The sequence below is a fragment of the Carcharhinus amblyrhynchos genome, chromosome 14 (assembly GCF_965287045.1).
Source record: "Carcharhinus amblyrhynchos chromosome 14, sCarAmb.v2.hapA, whole genome shotgun sequence".
Lineage (NCBI taxonomy): Eukaryota > Metazoa > Chordata > Chondrichthyes > Carcharhiniformes > Carcharhinidae > Carcharhinus > Carcharhinus amblyrhynchos.
Window position 1 is genome coordinate 63,240,705 of NC_137337.1, and position 21,998 is coordinate 63,262,702.

At 43.0% G+C, this 21,998-nt stretch overlaps 1 protein-coding gene across 3 annotated transcripts in view; it reads left to right on the forward strand.

The window, feature by feature from the left end:
* rad51b (RAD51 paralog B) overlaps window positions 1-21,998 on the forward strand; it is a 465,368-nt gene that overhangs the window by 8,747 nt on the left and 434,623 nt on the right. For all 3 annotated transcript variants that reach the window (XM_080203004.1, XM_080203005.1, XM_080203006.1), the window contains exons 2-7: window positions 659-752; window positions 2,265-2,378; window positions 8,089-8,205; window positions 11,520-11,656; window positions 13,801-13,920; window positions 17,878-18,061. In XM_080203004.1, coding sequence (XP_080059130.1) covers window positions 659-752; window positions 2,265-2,378; window positions 8,089-8,205; window positions 11,520-11,656; window positions 13,801-13,920; window positions 17,878-18,061 — 766 coding nt within the window. The remainder of the gene's footprint in view (window positions 1-658; window positions 753-2,264; window positions 2,379-8,088; window positions 8,206-11,519; window positions 11,657-13,800; window positions 13,921-17,877; window positions 18,062-21,998) is intronic.

The window sequence follows — 21,998 nt, forward strand, 5'->3', positions numbered from 1 at the left end:
ATAATTTCACCAGGGATGCATTGAAATCAAGAGTGTGAGATGTCTGGTCTTTCTGCAAACAGTGGATGTTGGACTTAGGAAGATCCCAAGTTTATCCCCTGCCCCTTGCCTGTGTCAGTGCAGCAGATCTCAGATGCACATTACCTGGTGTATGCGAAGGCACAAATCGGCCAGAGTTGATACTCAACAACTTGACTTCATACAACACCTTTACGGTGGTGAAAATGTTCCAAGGCAGTTGACGTGTCTGGTTTGCTGAATTGTATACATGTGCAAATTCAGAACAGATAGTTCAGCTCCTTGAACCTGCTCTGACATTCAATAAGATTAGCTGATCTGATTGTAACCTCTTACCTATGCCGATAATGTTCACCCCTTTGTTCATCAGGAATCTACCTACTTCTGCCTTAGAAATGTTCAAAATTCTGTTTTGCACTGCCTTTTGGGGAAGATGGTTCCAAAGACTCACTGCCCTTTGATAGAAAAATATTCTTATCTGTCTGAAATGGGTGACTTTTATTTTTAAACTGACCCCAAGTTGTGGCTCCTGTGGGAAGCATATGTGTGTGGTTATTGGATGACTATGTGGGATAAAAACAATTTGTACATTCATTGATGTTTGCATCTGGTTCAATATCATTTCATTTTCCTAAACTAGGTTGCAAAACATGGCAAACAGAAAGCTGAAGAGGACTGGCTTACCTTCAGATTTGTGTGAGAGACTTAGCAAATACCAGATTATAAACTGTCAGGTAAGGCAGTGACTGGACTGGAATGGTGCTGAATGATGCTGTAATCAACTTAAAGTGCTTATAGTAAACTGCTATACACTACAGAAAACTTAATTCATGGCCTGATAGACTAATGTCCTCTTGGGTGTGGCATCATGAAGACAACTCCCACAAAAAAGTCCTAAGGGCAACAACTCATTGAACAGAATAGCAGAACTGGAAAGAGAAACGCTTAATGAGAGTGAACAGTGCTAAAACTCACACCCGAGAGGACGCTCTTGATTCCAATCCTTGAGGATTGGCTTCTCGAACTGCAAGTCAATGTCAAAATCCTTGACCTGGTTTATAAATTTCCTGTCTGGCCTCACTCTGTTTTGTCTCTGGAACGTTGTTCAGTCCTATCTTCCATCTTCTCTCTCCTGAGTTTGAATTCTAGCCTTTCTGTGCTTCCTCAGCATCTGTGACTAAGGCTTCTCTCGGGATGGGCCTGCATTCAAATTTTCACATCTGGCTCAGTTGATTACGCACTCCCCTCTGGGTCAGATGGTCATGGGCTGAAGTCTTACTCCAAGGACTTGAACACATAATCTAGACTGACTTTCCAAGGAGTGTGACTGCTGCACTGTCAGAAGTGCCATTTTTGTATGACACATTAAAATGAAGCTGCATCTGATCTCTGATGGACCTAAAACATCCTGTAGCATTACTTGGAGAAGAACTGGAAATTTTTTCTCTAGAATTGTATGAGTATTTATCCCTCAAACAACATCACCAAAGAAGATAGGTCATTATCACTTTCCAGTGTATGGAATCTCCACTATGCATGTATTTGTGGCCATGTTTCTTATATTACAACAGTGGCAGTGTTCTCTCATTTTTTCCAATGACTGGGAAAGTGGGAAGTGTGAAGTTCCTCTTTAGTCCAATCCATCTCAACTCCCATTTCATTCAGATTCAACCCATTTCTATTCAACTGGACTGAAACTCAACCCTTAGTTGAGTTGATCTGAATGAGGGGAAAATCAAACTGAAAAATCCTCAAAGTGTTCTCTCATTTTTGACTGCAAGCCAATATTTCAAAGCGTGCTACCCTTCTAATTTTTTTTGTGCTGCTACACAAGTTCAGTAATTTAAAGGGATCACCTTGTGCTCAGCCAGCTCAGCTTTTGGGTTGCCATGCAGCCAGCTTAATGGGAACGTTAAGAGCCTGTGCTTCTAAAAATGACTTAATTGCCTTTAAAACACCTTGTTTAGAGGTTGTGAAAGGTACAGTATAAATCTGAGTCTTCATTAGAAACCAATTAGCTTAACATCATCTCTGTCCAGATTCTAGGCCTTCCCCTGTGATCATCTCCTTTAGCTTTCTCTGAATTTTTGTTCATAGTTTAGTGGATGTGTTTTGGAAATGTGGTTTTGCTAAAGGCACTATTTACATACAACTGATGGTTGTCTCTGTCCCAATTTTTTAACCAACCTTTCACTTATAGATTTGTAATCACTTGGTTTTGAAACTCTGTCATTGATTTTTAACAGGACTTTCTATCACTTTCTCCTCTGGAGTTAATGAAGTTCACAGGTCAGAGTATGCAGAAGGTTTCTGCACTAGCAAAAACTGTCAGCAGGGCTTGTGCTCCTAAAATGGTCACCGTAAGTAAAGATTATTAATTAATAATTTGGTATTGACTTCCGGTTTTGTAATTTGTTCCTTGATTGTGTTCCCTTCTGTCCTCCTCTGCTGTGCACGTTCTTGCTCAGTTTTTTGAGGATGGAAATCTTCGCATGAGACAGATTGCTCTTTGATACATCAAGGCACTGTTGGAGAATATGTGCTATACTAAAGAGCCGTACAGCACAGAGGAGGCCATTTGATCTATTGTACCTGTATAGGGTCTTTCCACATCTCTGCAGTCAATGCTGTTTTTTAAAAAGAAATAAGTTTTATCTCTCTCAAGCTCCTTCCTTTCACTGTCTAATTTCAGCATGACTGAGGTGGGAAGATGTGGGCATAAATTGCTCGTTATTCCAACTTCTGCCTGAATGCTGAATTTGTACATCAGTGACTCAATTGCTATGTTGATCCCAGGACACACACACCAATTCTAATAGGAACTGAAAGTGTAACATCAATTTTAAGATGGGTAGATATGACCTTTGTTCCAGAAATGTCTTTTGAGTCACAGGCGTTCTTTTAACACGTGATCTCTCTTCTTTTGGCGATGACCCTTAATGGATTAGCAGCTGTTGATGATTTTTTTAAATTGATCCTTGGAAAATGGCATTGCAGAAAAGTCTGGAAAGATGGGGTTGGCCGCGTTCTTGAGCCGCTGCTGTCAGTGTATGAAGGTGCTCTGCAGTGCTGCTATGGAGAGAGTTTCAGGATTTTGACTCAATGTTGAAAACAAAGCAATATATTTCATAGTCAAGATTTTGTATGAAAGGATCTTGGTGTTAATGTTATCTCCATACACCAGATGTCCTTGTCCTTCTCAGAGGTGGAGTTTGCCAGTTTGAGAGGTGTTGCTAAAGTAGCCTTGCTAATTAAGTGGACTGCTTTGTCCTGGACAGTGTTAACTTTAATTAGTGTTGTTGTGACTGCAGTCATCCAGGTAAGTGGGGAGTTTTCCAGTAGATGTGTGGCAATGCCATCAACTCCAAAATCCTAGTTGCCTACTATCCTGAACCAGACATGTGGAACCATTCCTTCCATCTTTCATTGATGTGTTAAAATTTTGGAAATAAATGATGATCGGGGGATGGGGAAATGAGATGTAGTCCAAAAGCCCGTGTTGAGGGTCATGAGGTACTGAGGAAGGTGGGTTGAAGTGTATCTACTTCAATGCAAGGAGCATCAGGAATAAGGTAGGTGAACTTGGAGCGTGGTTTGGTACTTGGGACGATGATGTTGTGGCCATTACGGAGACATGGTTAGAAAAGGTACAGGAATGGTTGTTGGCAATTTTAGAGTATAGGTGTTTCAGTAAAAGTAGGGAAGGTGGTAAAAGAGGTGGAGGAGTAGCATTGTTAATCAAGTATAGTTTTAATGGCTGCTGAAAGGCATTTTGGGGTGGGGATCTGCCTACTGAGGTAATATGGGCTGAAGTTAGAAATAGGAAATGATCGGTCACGTTGTTAGGAGTTTTCTATAGGCCCCCAAATAGTAATAGGGATGTGGAGGAGGAAATGGCAAAGCAGATTATGGATTGGTGTGAAGGTCACAGGGTAGTTATCATGTTTCCAAATATTGATTGGAACCTTTATAGGTCGAATAGTTTGGATGGGATACTTTTTGTACAGTGTGTGCAGGAGAGTTTCCTGACACACTATGCGGATGAACCGACAAGAGGTGGGGTCACATTGGACTTGGTACTGGTTAATGAACCAGGCCAAGTGTTAGATTGTGGGAGAGCACTTTGGAGATAGTGACCACAATTTGCTGTCCTTCATTATTGCAATGGAAAGGGATAGGGTCGCATGACAGGGCAAGTTTTATAATTGGGGCAGGGGTAATTATGATGTGATTAGGCAAGAATTAGGGAGCATAAGATAGGAACAGAAATTGTCAGGTATGGGCACAAACGAAAAGTGGAGCTTTCTCAAGGAACAAATACTGCGTGTCCTTGATACTTATGTCCCTGGCAGGCAGGGAGGAAATGGCCGAGTGAGGGAACCATGGTTCACAAAGGAGGTTTAATGTCTTGTTAAGAGGAAAAAGGAAGCGTATGTAAGGATGAAAAAACAAGGTTCAGTTGGGTCACTTGAAGGTTACAAGGGAGCTAGGAATGATTTAAAGAAGGGGCTTAGGAGAGCTAGGAGGGGGCATGAGAAGTCCTTGGTGAGTTGGATAAAAGAAAGCCTCAAGGCTTTTTACTCTTATGTGAGAAATAAAAGAATGACCAGGGTGACGTTAGGGCCAGTCAAGGATAGTAGTGGGAACTTGTGTATGGAGTCAGAAGAGATAGGAGAGGCATTGAATGAATACCTTTCTTCAGTGTTCACTAAGGAGTGGGGCCATGTTTTTGAGGAAGAGTATGCGATACAGGCTGATAGGATGGAGGAGGTAGATGTTCTGAGGGAAGATGTATTAGCAATTTTGAAAAACCTGAGGGTGGATAAAATGGGATACATCTGAGGATACTTTGGGAGGCAAAGGGATGAGATTGCAGAGCCTTTAGCTTTGATCTTTGGGTCCTCACTGTCCACAGGGATTGTGCCAGAGGACTGGAGAGTGGCAAATGTTGTTCCTCTCTTCAAGAAAGGAAATAGGAATTACCCTGGTAATTATAGGCCAGTTAGTTTTACTTTGGTGCTCGGTAAGTTAATGGAAAGGGTCCTGAGAGATAGGATTTATGACCATTTGGAAAGATGCAATTTAGTCCTGGATAGTCAGCACGGTTTTGTGGGGGGTAAGTCCTGCCTCACAAATTTGATTGAATTCTTTGAGGAGGTAACTAAGTGTGTGTGGATGAAGGTAGCGCAGTTGATGTCGTATACATGGATTTTAGTAAGGCGTTTGATCAGGTTCCCCATGGTAGGCTCATGAAGAAGATAAGGATGCGTGGGATAGAAGGAAATTTGGCTGACTGGATAAGTAACTGGCTATCTTATAGAAGACACAGGGTGGTGGTGGAAGGAAAATTTTTAGACTGGAGGCCAGTTACCAGTGGTGTACCACAGGGGTCAGTGCTGAGTCCTCTGCCATTTGTGATTTTTATCAATGACTTGGAAGAGGGGGCTGAAGGGTGGATTAGTAAATTTGCTGATGACACCAAGATTGGTGGAGTAGTGGATGAGGTGGAGGGCTCTTACAAGCTGCAAAGAGACATTGATAGGATGCAGAGCTGGGCCGAAAAATGGCAGATGGAGTTTAACCCTGATAAGTGTGGGGTGATTCATTTTGGTAGGACAAACTGAATGCAGATTGCAGGGTTCTGAGGAATGTGGAGGAACAGAGAGATCTTGGGGTTCATATCCACAGATTTCTGAAGGTTGCCACTCAAGTGGATAGAGCCGTGAAGAAGGCTTATAGTGTGTAAGCGTTTATTAATAGTGGGTTTGAGTCATGGGGCTGTGCTGCAATTATACCAGATGTTGGTGAGACCACATTTGGAATATTGTATCCCATTCTGGTCTCCTCACTATAAGAAGGATGTGGAAGCATTGGAGTGAGTGTAGAGGAGATTTGGAGGGTAGGTCTTATGAGGAAAGGTTGAGCGAGCTGGGGCTTTTCTCTTTAGAGTGGAGGAGGATGAGAGGCGACTTAAGGTTTGTAAGATGATGAGGGGGATTGATAGAGTGGATGTGCAGAGATTATTTCCTGGGGTGGATATAGCTGTTATAGGGGGCATAACTATAAGGTTCATGGTGGGAGATATAGGAGGGATGTCCAAGGTGGATTCTTCACTCAGAGTGGTTAGGGTGTGGAATAGACTGCCTATTGTGATAATGAAGTCAGACACTTTAGGAACTTTCAAGCGGTTATTGGATCGGCACATGGAGCGCAACAGAACTGTAGGGAGTGGATTAGCTTGATCTTGGGATTGGACATAGCTTGGCACAACATTAAGGGCCGAAGGGTGTGTACTGTGCTGTAATATTCTGTGACTTGCTGTTGTTGACAGTGTCTCATGAATGAATATTTTTTAAAAACTCAGTTGAATGTTGCCTCTGCAATTCAGCTCTTTTGTCAATGTTTGGACCGTTTGGACCAAGGCTGTAATGAGGTCTGGAGCAAGTGGTCCTGGCGAACTCGAATTGAGCATGGGTAAGCTGATTATTGGTTAGTGAGGGAAGGAGGCTGTGGTGGAATGGCATATGGAATATTTGTGAGCAGTTTTGGGCCCCATACTGAAGGAAGGATGTGCTGGCTTTGGAGAGAGTCCAGAGGAGGTTTACAAGAATAATCCCTGGAATGAAGGGTTTGTCAGATGACAAGGAGTCTGGGTCTATACTTGATGGAATTTAGAAGGATGAGGGGGGATCTAATTGAAACTTACAGAATACTGAGAAGCCTGGATAGAATGGACGAAGAGATGATGTTTCCACTAATGGCAGAGGCTACAACTTCAAAGTGAAGGGACGCTCCTTCAAAACTGAGATGAGGAGGAATTTCTTCAGCTACCGAGGGCTGTGGCGGCCAGGTCATTGAGTGTTTTAAGACAAAGATAGATTTTTGATCAATAAGGGGATCAAGGCTTACGGGGAGTAGGCAGGAGAATGGGGATAAGAGTCATGTCAGCCATGATTGAATGATGGAGCAGATTCAATAGGTCAGATGGCCTTATTCTACCCCCAAATCTTATGGTCAGTGGACTAGTAATTCAGAGTAATCCTCTTGGGGCCTGGGTCTAAATCCCATCCGGGCAGGTGGTGGAATTTGAATTCAATAAAAATCTGGAATTAAGTATCTACTGATAACAATGAAACCATTGTCAATTGTCATCAAAACCCACCTGTTTCCGTAAAAGGAAATCTGCTGTCCTTACCTGATCTGGCCTACGTGTGACTCCAGAACCACAGAATGTAGTTGATTCTTAGCTGTGCTCTGAAATGGACTAGCAGGCCACTCATTTTGAGAGCAATTAGGGATGGGCAGTATATGCTGGTGCTTGCCAGTGATGCCCGCATCCCATGGAAGAATAAAAAAAATGAGTATTATAAAGCAAAGTATGGTACCAAGCCACCTAAAGAGATATTAGATCAGATGACCAAAAGCTTGGTCAAAGTGTTAAGTTTTAAGGACTGTCTTGTAGATGGAAAGAAAGGTGGTGAGGCTTTGTCTTCCACACCTAGGGGCCTAGGCAATGGAAGGGGCAATTAAATGGTGGAGCAAATAAAGGTAGGGATGAACAGAAGGACTGTAGCTATCTCGGAGGGTCGTGGAGATTACAGTGATGGGGAGGGATGAGCCCATGGAGGTCTGAAAAACATGGATGAGAATTTAAAAAATTCACTGGGAGTCAACTCAAATCAATGAAAGACACTTGGGTCAGCAGTGCCAACATATATTAGTTGTGATATGCTCCACAGCCTGGATTTCTTCATGGACAGTGCATTGTGTGAGGACAATCAGGACTGGCAGAACTATATCTTGGTAGGAATTGGCATCTTCAGAAGATGGGAGAATATTGAGACAACAAAACAAATAACTGAATTAAATGATCAATTTGCTGTCCAGGTCCTAAAACAGGCCGATTGCACACCTGGGTACAGAATTCATCTGGTTTATCTGCAAATTGCCAGTTGTTCTTCCACACAACAGTTTAAAATCTGATCCTGATTATTGTTCAACTTTCTAACTGCTAACATTTGAAGTTACTGGGAGTCTGCTTTTGATCTAAACATTTGTCTTTGTTATTAGGCACTTGAAATGAAAGTCGAAAGATGTTCCCAACCCTCCACTGCTTTCTTCCCTACCTCTCTGACTGAACTGGACGAGGTCCTTCACGGTGGACTAGCCTGTGGAACGCTGACTGAGGTATCGTTCAAGAAACCTCTCCTCTGAAAAGCACTCTGACCCTGACCGTATTTTAATACCTAGGACAGAATTGGGGGAGTTGGAGGTGGAGTGGAGAGATGATTGGAGGGTGGGGATGTTGGGGTGGGAAGGCTTGAGAAGCTGACTGCTGAGCTCGAGGGGTGCCATTGCGCAGGCGCTCCAAATCTCCCAGTACACCTTGTACACGTATATTGGGAGATCTGTCGATCTGCCACCCCCCTCGACTCAATCGTCTCCCTGGCCAATTGTTCCCCCAGCTGATCACCACCCCTCGCAATTCTCACCCTGCCCCCCTGATTTTCACAGTATTTCACAGTAAACTTCATTGCAGTGTTAATGTAAGCCTTACTTGTGATTAATAAATAAACTTTATTTTACTTAAGTTCTCCGTCCCTCCTATGGACCTTAACCCCCGGTCAGGCTCCCACCCATCAGGCCCTGCCCTCTTGGTACTGCCAGGGTGCCAGGCTAGCACTGCCCTGTCCAGCCGTGGATAGTCCGAGGGACTTCAGTGGCCTCCAGTCCCACCCAATGACATGTTAAACGTGTTATTCATATTTAAATCAGCCTCACACCCTTCCTGTGCACGAGGATGGTTTCACTGGCAAAATGGGGCCAGCAAGATTGCGAGAGGTAAGAAACCAGGCATGAACCCAATTTTTTCAGCTCTCGCCCTATCTTACCGGCTTGCCATGCTGATGGATTGGTGTGGTGAGCTGGTAAGATCACGCCTCTAGTGTTTTCACAGCACAATATGTGCTGCATTGGAATAACTCCAGATATGTGTGATTGCTTTCGGTTTTTACTCTGCATGAATGCAATGCTGTGCAAAATTGCTCATTGGCTGAGCAGCAAAAATTTGCCCTCAATGTAGATCAAGTCAAGACTGAATTAGGTAGGGCCCTGAAACATCCTAATTCCCAGTATTGGATGTTTGGATTCACGAACTGTGATACAAGTTAGATGACCTAATCAGGCTACCTGGACATTTTTATGACTTGATACTGCTCACTTAGTTTGGTGTCAGGAACAGCCATTTTGTGTTGATCTGATCAATCAAATGGACGCTAAGCTTTGTTGCTCCTAAATTGGCCACTCCTTAGTATGGAGACTAGGACAGGTCTCGATCCCTCTCTTGCTATGACAAATGATCCATGTTCATGAAGCAGGGGTTAGAGAGTAATAGGAGTGAACCACATCTGTCAGTTGATCCAAGATGGGTCCACAGCTGTGGTGGCTCCAAGACAGCCTGCATCTCGAAGAGTGATCTTGAACTCATTGATATTGATGTTCCTGTGTAGCAAATTGTCAATTACTGCCGCGCCTTTGGGTAATTACAGAGAAGCTTTAATATGATGGAGGATGACAGGAATGTTTAATGCTGGGCTCAGCATTCCCAACTTCAGTAGAAACCTAAATTGTGGCTGAAAGCAGCATTCACGCTCCACCCCTTGAATTGTTGACAACTTGAAAACTGTCAATTGAGAGAACAAGGAGGTCAGTACTGAAATCAGAATTCTTGGACCTGGTGTGCTAGCTTTTCATGATGTGGGTATGCCGGCGTTGGACTGGCGTAAACACAGTAAAAAGTCTGACAACACCAGGTTTTAGTCCAACCTATTTATTTGATAATAGACTCACTAGCTTTTGAGGTTAGCCCCTTCGTCAGGTGAATGGAGAGTTCTGGCCTCAGACAGAGCATATAAAGCACAGACAGTTTAGAGATTACTGATTAGAATTAGATCTGAGTTCATGTCGCACTATCTGTAACCCCCGTGACTTGCCTGGGTTTGCAAAACCTCACTTACTGTACTGTCTGGAGACAATACACATCTCTTTAACTTGTGATCAGTGCTCCTTTCGCTCACATTGTCAGCCACTTCAGGTCTTGAACAGCAGGTTAGGTGTAAGGATTCGCATTCTAATCAGTAATCTCTAAACTGTCTGTGCTTTATATGCTCTGTCTGAGGCCAGAACTCTCCATTCACCTGACAAAGGGGCTAACCCCGAAAGCTTGTGAGTCTATTATCAAATAAATAGGTTGGACTAAAACCTGGTGTTGTCAGACTTTTTACTGTGCTAGCTTTTCCCCACAATCTGCATTATTTTTGAACTGTGAGGATTAACAGAAGCAAAATATGGCCACGGGAATTCTGATGATCATTTGTAGCGGTGTACCTTGGCGTGTTGGCTGTTCTCTCAATCTACCTGAAAACAACAGAAACACAGCATGCTGGGACAATCCAGGAGACTCAGCCATGGTCTGAGATGGGGCCTTTACTCCCGAGAGTTTAGAAGAATGGAAGATGATCTCATTGAAACATATAAAATTTAAGTGGGGCTTGACAGGGAGGATGCGTTGAGGATATTTCTCTTGGTGGCAGGGTCTCAAACTTAATGGGTCGTAGACTCAGAATAAAGAATCAACCATTTAGGACTGAGATGAGGAGAAATATCTTCACTCAAAATGTTGTGAATTTTTATCTCAAAGGTGTGGGCTCAGTTGTTAAGTATATTCAAGACCAAAATTCTTAGACTTTTGCAGTCTGGCGTTGTGCAGGAAGACAGATTTAAGGTAAAAGATGAGCCGTGATTTTTTTAAGAAGGTGGCGCGGACCATGGCTGAGTCTCCTGGATTGTCCCAGCATGTTGTGTTTCTGGGCTACAGCCCCTTCTGTTCCACTTCCTGAAGCATGCAACTTCTGATGTGATGTGGTGCTCAGTGATATCTCTGCACACCCATCACAGACGAGCATCTGTGGCAGCCACAACCAACTGATTTTCTTCTCCTTCACAGGCATGGGAATGTAGTATAGAGGAGGCAACTCGATCCAGAGCAGGAAATCAAACCTGGGAACATTCTGATCTGTACCACAATTCTTGGTGCACTTACCACTGAGGGGGTTTTTATTTCATTCTGGTGAGGTTGAGGTGAAGGGAATGTTGCAGAGCATTCAGTTGTATGAGGCCCTGATGAGCTGGGACAGTGAGTAAATTTAAGGTGGAGTAAGACAGATTTTTAATTGGTAATAAGTTGAAGGGATATGGGGAGAAAGCAGGAAAATGGGGATGAGTAGCATACCAGCCATGATTGAATGGTGTAGCAGACTCAGTGGGTCGAATGGCCTAATTCTGCTCCTATATCTTATGAACTTATGAAGTTTGCCTTTTGTATTCCAACTGTATGAATCAATTTGTGGAACAAAGTTTGTTTTAAGGATGTGGTATGTGTTACTTAAAGTTGTTGGTCTGGTGTTGTTCATAGAATGTTATTGGGAACTGTTCTGTTTTAGGTGACTGGACCTTCGGGCTGTGGCAAGACACAATTCTGTATGATGCTGAGTGTGTTGGCCACCTTGCCTGTCAGTATGGGCGGCCTGGATGGAGCTGTCATTTACATCGACACTGAGTCTGCTTTTAGTGCTGAAAGGTGAGAGGAGCAGTTACAATATTTAATACTAGAACCAGTATGGTAGTCCTGTGATTGAGTGTTTAAATCCTTCTGTGTATATTGGGAAATTAAATTTAATAAATCTAGTGTGTTATTGGCAAGCACAGAAAATGACAACATGTTAGTGAAATCACAACCACTTCATCCATGCCCTTGAGGGAAGAAAGCCTTTCACCCCCCTACCTGGTCTCGGCTAAATATGACTGCCGTCCACACCAGGTGGCTGACTCTTGGGTGGGATGTGCCCTAGTAAGTGAACCTGCTGAATAAGAAAATCAGACAGATCTATCAGCGTCTTATTGGAATGAAGGAAGACAATTTCAAGCCATTTAATCTGTGCAAGGCTCTCCTCAACAACATTTTTAGCTGTTAGCAAAGCTAGGAGAACTGACCCATAGACAAATCAAGCAACAGCCTGACTGTAGTTATAGCCATGATGTGGTGACACTGGCATAGGACTAGGGTGGGCATGGTAAGAAGTCTCTTAACACCAGGTTAAATAGGATTATTTCGAATCATGATCTTTTGGAGCGCTGCTTCTTCCTCGGGTGAGTCTGCTTGAAGGTGTAGTCCAACAAGTTGATAATGGACTTCCCTATCGTGGTAATGGGGGCTCACCTGAGAAAGGAGCAGTGCTTCAAAAGTTCGTGATTCCAAATAAACCTGTTGGACTTTAATCTGGTGTTGTGAGACTTCTTATTGTAGTTATTAACAGAATCATATCTTTCAGCCAATATCTGTGCCTCCTGCAGCACCATCCTTGGGTATGTCCCGTCATATTGCCATTATAAACCCATGGAAGGTACAGGGGGACCATATTGTACAGTTAGGGTTAACATTGACTGCAATAAAATCTCATGTTGATCACTGCGTAATAACTTCAACCTGCTGATCATTACTTCTCCATCACTTGAGGAAGTGAGAGCAGTGAATATACTCTGCACAACAGATTTCAAGTCACTCACCAGCACCATTTCTGGCTGATTCCTGAAGGTCGCAGCTGTCAGAGTGGGTCTGATTCAAATGGTGAGGGAACCAACATTCTGAAGTAACTTTCTTGACTCTTCTCTCACCCTGTTGCCAAATCATCTGAATACAGCAGCATTAGTAAAAGGGACCACTGCCCAATGTTATGAAGAAAATGTAGAATTTCCGCCACTGTTGTCGTCTTCATTTATTAAGTGGAACAAAACTAAGGATATGTTAACACCCCTTCCATGAGACCACCAGCAGCAATAGTATTGTATGTCACCACAAAATGTAACCTGGTGTCTTGTTCACCATCAAGCAAGGCAAGCAACTTGGGTTCAATGCAGGGGACGGAAAGTGACAGGAACAAACCAGACATGCTCTAGAATGAGATATGGACCTAATAAAGCTACTGCAAGGAGCCACTTTCATGCTAAGCACAGAGGGACAGCTAAGCAGTCCCAGAATCAATGAAAAATCAATGATTTACTTCTTCATTTTACTGCCCTCTGTTGACCAACATCAGGGTCCAAATTTATATTAGTTGTGGAACTGGAACATGAGCTGAGCAGAGTTCCATATTTGCAGGTTAAGTTACACAAGAGCTATACTGACAATGTATCTGTGAGATTTGTTTTCAAGTCATTATTCTAGAGCCTCCAGCAGCATTAGTAACGTGCTCAGTGCTGACTCAGAATGCTGCTGGCACAGAGGCAAGGCCAACACATCATGGTGGTGTTCAAGGAGTTCTTCGGTGGTGCTATCTTTCAGATAAAATGTTAAACAACTTTCTTTCTGTCTATTCCAGCCCATTTCAGTGGATAGTAAAGACCCATAACTGTTTGGAGAATTGGGGAAGTTTTCCTGAACCAACGTGCCTCCCTCAAACAGCACCAGTAAATGCAAATGAATGAACGTTTTGAGGGATGTTGCTATCTGTTTTGAGTTTTTTATTCAGATTTATGTAAATACTTAGGGGACTGTGACTCCAATAATAGTGCCCACAAGCCTGCGTGTGCGGCACTTCTCCTTTTTAAAAGATGTTAATTGCTCTTGTGTGTTGTAATGGAGTGTGCTTGACCCTTTTATGCTGTGAAATCTCTTGATGGCATTGAACTTTCTGTATTTTCTGCCATTGTTTCGTTGGCTTTCAGGTTGATAGAGATAGCGAGATGCCGATTTCCTAATTACTTTTGTGCAGACCAGAAATTGATTGCAATGACCAACAGAATTCACCTGTATCGTGAACTCACTTGTTCGGATGTACTGAAAAGGTATCTGTTGTTTTCTTTCGTCTGACTTTAACTTGATTCTCAGACCATCCCCCAACTCTCTTCTGGACAAAGAGAAAGAAAGGCATTGAATTTGTGCTTCACAACCTCTGCTTATTCCAAAACTCATTCCGTTGGTTAAAAACCTTTTGAAATTAGTCCTTTCTTTCTCTCTTTCTCCTGTTCTCCTTTCTTTACAGCAACAACGTGTAATTATATAGCACCTTTAACATAGTAAAATGTTATTTCACAAGAGCATTATCAAACAACATTTGACATAGTCACATAAGAGGATATTTAGGACAGCTGAGCAAAAGCGTGATGCAAGAGATAGATTTTAAGGAACGTGGTTATAGTAATTCTAGTTCACCAGTGAAGGGGAAAACAACAACATGGTTATTTACTGGTGAAGGCTATACAGAGGCTTTCAGCCTCATGGCTGCAGCCAACTCCTGTGACGTTCTGGAACAAAATCCCCCACTTACCAAGGTGAACCCCCAACCTGGTTTATGATTGGTTTCCTGGGTCATGTGGCTCTTAAAGGAACAATCACCACATCTGTCTGCTTCAAAGTTCTTTTATACAATTGACAACTCATTTACGTAGTCCCTAATAATTGAAAATTTAACGCATGAATCCAGTCCATTAGAAATCAAGTCTTTCAGGTGGTTTCCAATTCCTGGTGGAGTGGTGTAACTTCTCAGTGTGGGGTGCTTCCATTGGGATACTGTCACATATGTGTCTCTTCAGGCACAGGCATTTCAGTTCCATTTGTTTCCATGGGGATGTCAATTGTGCCTGTAACAGGATGACCTGGTACTTTATTGCTTGCATAGGTGACAGATGTTCCCAGATGGCAATATAGCTCCCGATGGCAGCACTGACTGCTTGTTAACTCTTGCTGTCTCAAATAATCTAGGTGTTTGTGGATGATCCTTTCTTCTATGTCCACTTGATAAGATGGGGTCTACTTTTGGATACAATGACTCCCGGGACCCAACTTGACCCACTTCCAAAATTCTGCACGTACATGGCTTCATGCATTGAGAACAGTTGTGTTGACTTACACGAATCATGGTTTATCTCCTGACTGATTTGATTGGTCTCCAGTAGCAGATGCCTTGGTGTCTACTTCCATCTTAAGAGGTTTTCCATTTATCAAGAGTATTACAGTAATATGTTGGAAAATCTACAGTGGGAGGCATTCAGAAAGGAATTGGGGAGAGTACAGGTCCAACATGCCCCCTATAGGGGGAATTGTAGGAGCAGTAGGTTCAGGGAACCCTGGATGTTTAGGACAATTCAGGACTAGAGATGGAAAACCTCTTAAGATGAAAGTAGACACCAGGGCATCTGCTACATAGGTCAACATGTGTTTCAGAACTTGAGAGAAGGAGCCCAGATATTGAATCGAAAGATTACTACAGCGAGGTTAACGACATACACAGGATCTTCATGGGTTGGGCTAATAAACCAGTTTATGAAGAGACGAAACCATATTTTATATCAGAAAGATGAGTTGCGTTACCAAGCTGGCATCATACTTTAGGGGGCAAGAGTAGTTGTCCTGTACACGAAGGGAATTGCAAGACCAGTCAAGAGAGCATTGTAATAGTTGAGTCTAGAGTTAACGGAAGCTCTGATAAAGATCTTAGCAGCTGATAGGGTCGGGGAGGGGCAGCGATAGGAGGTGTTACGGAGGTAGACGTAGGTGAATTTGAAGTTCAGCGCAGGTTTAAATGTGATGCTACGATTCAGACAAGTCAGGTTAAGCCTCAGGCATTGGTCATGTGGAGTTTATTGTGGGGGCTGTAAAACAACGGCTGATATTTAGTTGAAGGAAATTTTACTCATCAGCACTGGCTTTGGCACAAGCAGTCTGATAAATCAGAAGCAAGAAAGGAGTTGAGAGAATAACATAGCTTCATAGAATCCCTACCGTGCTGGAGGTGGCCATTTGGCCCATTGAGCCTGCACCAACAGCAATCCCACCCCAGTCCTATCCCCGTAGCCCCATGTATTTACTCTAGCTGTCCTGCTAATACTAAAGAGCAATAGCATGGCCAATCCACCTAACTTGCACATCTTTGGATTGTGGAAGGAAACAGGAGCATCTGGAGGAAACCCACGCAGGCATGGGGAGAACGTGCAAACTCCACACAGTGACGCAAGACTGGAATTGAACCCGGGTCCCTGGCGCTGTGAGGCAGCAGCGCTAACCACTGTGCCACCACTCACTGTAATGGTGGAACCAATTTTTTTTAAGCTTATGTTGTTGAGGGGCAGCATGTAGATGAGAATTAGGGGGGCTGGGGGAGCTCAAGGATAGATTCTATGGGGCTCCAAGTGTAATAGAGTGAAATATGAGCCATTGCAGGTTTATATGATATTACTGAATGTCATTTTGAGTACAGAATGTTCTTGTATGCCTTTTCTCCAAGATAACTGTTTTTTTTCTGGTTGAGGGTTCTGAGTGTGGAGGAGTTTTCCGTCTGCAAGGAAAACCTGTGTTAGTTGCTGCTGTTTCCACAGTCATTGCTGTTTTAATCCTGTTCTGCTGTTGTTAAACATTGTTATTTAAGTGTATATTATATATACACATATAAATCATTCTTTAAACAAATATTTGACTATCTTACTTGTGGTCTCAAGTTAAATGTGAATGTAGGATTGTGTAATAGGTAAATAGTTGAATAGAAATTTTTTGCAGTTGTAATATTGATAAAGGAACAGGAGATGAGAAAAGCCCATTCTACGGCATATTTAGTACAATTTGACACGCCAGTCACAGGTACACATATTTTAAAAAGAAAGGTATTTACTGGCTTTTTTCATGGCTTCCCAGTACTTCTTCATGGCTTCCCTACTATTCCCAGTATGGGTTAACTGGTCTTTGCTGGAATGCTTATAGTGACAGCACTAAGTACCAGTTCCCTAACCTGCTGGAGAGAGCAGGATAAAGGAGGGAAACATCCCAAAATTCTAGCTCCTGCCTGATATTCTGTAACCTTGTGCGTGGACTCTGCTTGGTGTTCAGCCTGTTGATGCTTTGGCATCAGGGATGGACTTTGATATTCCCCCAGAAATCATGACTGACAAGAGGGCACATTTTCACACTTCAGATTCATGTGTCAATGATGGTGGCAATGGTAGCACTCCCGCTGCCCAGAAATGTGAGCATAAAAATCCAGGATGACAATCTAGGGCAGTACAGTAGCACAGTGGTTAACACTGCTGCTTCACAACTCCAGGGTCCTGGGTTTGATTCCTGGCTCGGGTCACTGTCTGTGTGGAGTTTGCACATTCTCCTCGTGTCTGTGTGGGTTTCCTCTGGGTGCTCTGGTTTCCTCCCACAGTCCAAAGATGTGCGGGTTAGGTTGATTGGCCACACTAAGAAATTGCCCCTTAGTGTTCAGGGGTGCGTAGATTAGAGGGATTAGTGGGTATAATATGTAGGGATATGGGGGTAGGGCCTGGGTGGGATTGTGTTCGGTGCAGACTCGATGGGCCGAAGGGCCTCTTTCTGCACTGTAGGGTTCTATGATTCTTGATTCAATGAAGGAGTGCGGCACTGTTGGAGGTTCTGTCTTTTGTTTAACTGAGGCTTAGCAGTGCACACATTCTCCCCAGTGTCCTGGCCAATAATGATTGCTCAACCAACCTCTTTTTACAATAGATTATCTGGTTATTAACAAATTAACTCCCAATAGTGGGAATTTGCTGTGCTAAAACTTAGTCATATTTCCTCATTTCAACTAGACTAGACTTTGTGAAGTCCTTCACTGAAACATTGTGGCCTTGTTTATATGTATACAATTACAGACTGTTCCTAGTTTTCCTACTGAGCTTTGAGTATAGCTTGGGGGTGGGGATAGGAAAGTGCTCTGCCTGCTCCTTCTCCATCTGTGTTCTTCATGGTCCTTCAAGAGCCAATGTAATTTTATCCCCCTTTAATGGCAGGCTTGAATCTTTGGAGGAAGACATTATCTTGAAGGGAGTTAAGCTGATTGTGGTGGACTCGATTGCCTCAGTAGTTCGAAAGGAATTTGACACGAGACTCCAGGGAAACCTGTCTGAGCGCAGTAACTTGCTATCAAGTGAAGCTGCCACACTGAAGTTTTTGGCTGAAGAGTTCTCCATTCCGGTAAGATCCCTGGGTTTTTTCTTCCTGCTGAACAAAATGATTGTGTTTGGTTTGGTGGAGTTTGCTGCACCTTCTGATGAAATGAGTCTGTTGTGTATTAGTGGCAATAATGATATTAGAGAGAAAAGCGTTACTTACATGTGCTGTGTTAGTATAGCATCTTAGTAATGCATTGCGAGTGATATTATTTGTGAATTGAAGCAGAAATCAGGTTATCCATGATCGTATTAAATGGCGGAGGAGGTTTGAGGGGCTGAATTGCTGACTCCTGCTCCTAGTTTTAGTAATCACGTTTCTTATGATATTACTAATCAAAGCTTATAATCATTCTGTTCCGCTTCCCCGTTGGTGGAAAGAGGGGAGAAACTGGCTGCAGGGCCTGGGGGAAGAAAAATCTCTTTATAAAAAAATTTAAAAAGGGTGGCATGGTGGCACAGTGGTTAGCACTGCTGCCTCACAGCACCAGGGACTTGGGTTAAATCCTGGCCTAGGGTCACTATTTGTGTGGAGTTTGCAAGTTCTCCCTGTGTCTGTGTGGCTTTCCTCTGAGTGCTCCAGTTTCCTCCCATGCTGCAAAGATGTGCAGATTGGGGGATTGGCCATACTAAGTTGCCCTTGGGGTCAGGGAGATTAGCAGGGTAATAGGTAAGGTTAAGGGGTAGGATGTTGGTGGGATTGTTGTTGGTGCAGACTGAATGGCCTCCTTCTGCACTTAGGGATTCTATGCTCATCACGTCCCTAATGGTTCATATAGAACATTTGACATGTTGCAGTTAGAGCTGTTTTATTGAGGCAGCAACTAGCACCAGATCTAATGCACACTTAGACTGTTAGGATTAACCCTCTATATGTTTAGTTGTCACAATCAGCTTAATGCTGACTACCTTCCCTGAAAGGAAAGATGTACCACGCTGTGAAGATTTAGCGGTAGGCCAGATGATTGGGACAATTTTAGAAATCCGCAAATAATGTGTTTACAAAAAAGGGAGAAATTAAAGTAGGAGAGAAAACTAGCAAGAAATGTAAAACATATGTAATATCTGCAATATATAAAAGGGAAAAGAGAAACTAAAGTGAGTGCTGTTCCCTTAAGACGGTAACACTGGTAAACAAGGAAATGACTTTGAACCAGTATTTGTAGTTGTTTTGACACCAGAGGGAGAACACAATCTCCCAAGAGACAAATCAAGAGATAAAACAAAGGGAGGAACCCAAAAAACAATTGCGATCACTAGGGAAAAAGTACTGGGAAAACTAATGGAACTAAAGGTTGACAAGTCTCCTGGACCTGATAGCCTATGCCCTCGGGTCTTGAAAGAAGTGGCTGTAGAGATAGTGGATGCATTGGCTGTGATTTTCCAAAATTTGCTAGATTTTGGAAAGGTACCAGTGGATTGGAAAGCTGCAAGTACAACACCTCTTGTTCAAGAAAGGATGGAGCCAGAAAGCAGGAAATTTTCGGCCAGTTAGAATAACATCTGTCATTTGCAATCCATTATTAAGGAGGCATCTGCAAGACATATCGCAAATCATAATACAATCAGGCAAAGGCAGTATTGTTTTGTGAAAGGGAAACTGTGTTTGACAAATTTACTAAAATTCTTTGAAGATGTAAGAAGTGGTGTGGATAAGGGGGAGCCAGTAGATGTAGTGTATCAGCATTTCCAAAAAATACCCAATAAGGTGCTAAATCCAAGGTTACTATACAAGATAACTCATGGGGTGGGATTTTCTGGCTGTGCTCACCCCCAGGACTGCAAAATCCTGCCAGAGGTCAACAAACATGTGGCCAGTGTCCCGCCCATGTTGCTGGGGGTGATGCACCTAAGGGAATGGGCAAAAATTTGGCAGATGGATTATAAATTGAGGTTGCCTATTTTGGCTTCAGGAATAGAAAAACATACTGTGATTTAAATGGAATGACTGCAGAATGTAGCGTATAGATGGATCTTGGTGCCTGTATACGAATCATAAAAAGTTAGCATGCAAGTACAGCAATTTATTAGGAAGGCAAGTTGGCCTTTATTGCAAGGGGACTGGGCTATGAAAGTAGGGAAGTCTTGCAATATTCATACAGGGCATTGGTGAGAGCACATCTAATGTACTGTATAGAGATTAGTGTCCTTACTTTAAAATGGGTTATATTTGCATTGGAAGCAGTTCAGAGAAGGTTCATTAGGCTGATTCCTGGAATGAAGGGGTTGTCTTATGAGGAAAGCTTGAGCAGGTTGGGCCTAAAGTCATTGGAGTTAGCAAAATAAGAAGTGATATTAGTGAAACGTGTAGGATTCTGAGCGAGCTTGACATGGTGGATGCTGAGAGGAACTAGTGGACACTGTTTAAAAATAAGGGTTAGGATTTTCTGGCTATGTTCGCCCCAAAACCAGAAAATACTGCATCCTGCCAGAGGTCAGCAGACCTTTGTGTAAAATCTCTCTCCCTCCACCCTCCTCCTCTCCTCTCTCCCTCCTCTTTCCACCCCCACCCCCCCGCCCCCCAAGGATTCCTGTGGTGGGCGGGACTGGGAAGTTCCCCTCAAAGTGTCTTCCATCTAAGACCGAGACGAGGAGGAATTGCCTCACAGAATCATTAGTCTTTGGATTTCTCTACCCTCAGAGCCGTGGAACTTGGGCCATTGAATATATTTAAGGCCAAGTTGGTTAAATCTTTGACCTACACTGGAGTCGGGCATTATGAAGGACAGGGCAGGGAAGTGGTTATGATCTTATTGATTGATGGAAGGGCTGAGTGGCTGATTCCTGCTCCAGGTTCCTTCAATCCTATCTGTACCCAAAGGATTAAAAGTCGGCTGCTCTTTGAGAAATTGTGTTCAGTACAATTCTTGAGATTGACAGAGAACAAAAACCAACAGGAAACAATGGGGCCAAATTCTGTTGCATTACAAGTATTTGTGATTTGTTCAAATGTAGTTGACTGGCAGCTTTTTTTTATTATTGACTGGACCGTAATTAAAAGTTGTTTGATCTTGAGCACATGTCCTTGTTCAGATGGAAGAAGCCGTCCTCAGCTTTCCTGGAGTGCAAGAGCTGAATTTATACAAGACACAAGTTAGACCTCAGCTGGAATATTGTCTACAGGTGCCATACTATCGGAAGGATGTGAATTCATTGGAGAATGCAGAAGAGGTTTACAAGAATGTGCCAGGGATGAGAAACTTCAGTTATGAAGATAGACTGGAGAGGTTGGAACTGTTCTCCTTGGACAGAAGAAGGCTAAGAGGAGATTTGATAGAGATGTTCAAAATCATGATGGGATTGGGTGGAATGGATAGGGAGAAATTGTTTCCGTTCATAAAAGGATCAAGAACAAAAGGGCACAGATTTAAGGTGATTTGCAAAAGAAGCAAATGTGATGTGAGAAAAAACTTTTCATAAAACGAGTGCTCCAGGTCTGGAATGTTCTGCCTGGAAGTGTGGTGGCAGTAGGTTCAATCGAGGCATTCAAGAGAAACAATGTGCAGGGGTATGTGGAAAAGACAGGATGTAGGTCAGAATGCTCATTTGGAGAGCAGACATGATGGGCCAAATGGCCTCCTTCTGTGCCTTAACACCTCTGTGGTTCTGTGATGCATTCAGGCCAAAGAGTGTCTTTAGGCAGTGAGGAAAAATGAGGGGCCTGCTAAGGAATAATGGTATTTATATTTACTGCAGTTTACTACTGTTTATTGCATTCTGTACTTTATAGTGCTTCCAGTATATGTTCTGTTCCTGCTCCTGTACATTGCTTCTGTTAGAGTGAAATTAATATGTTGGGCAGATAAAGTCTAAAACAAATGTAGTGCGGTTCTTCTGCCTGCCAGACCCAACAAGATTGTTTACTGCTATCTGGGCAAGTAAAAAACATTCCCTGGATCATGAGGTTTAACTCTCGACTGGTGCCGGAAACCGATGTTAAGAAGTGTCCACAATAAAAATAA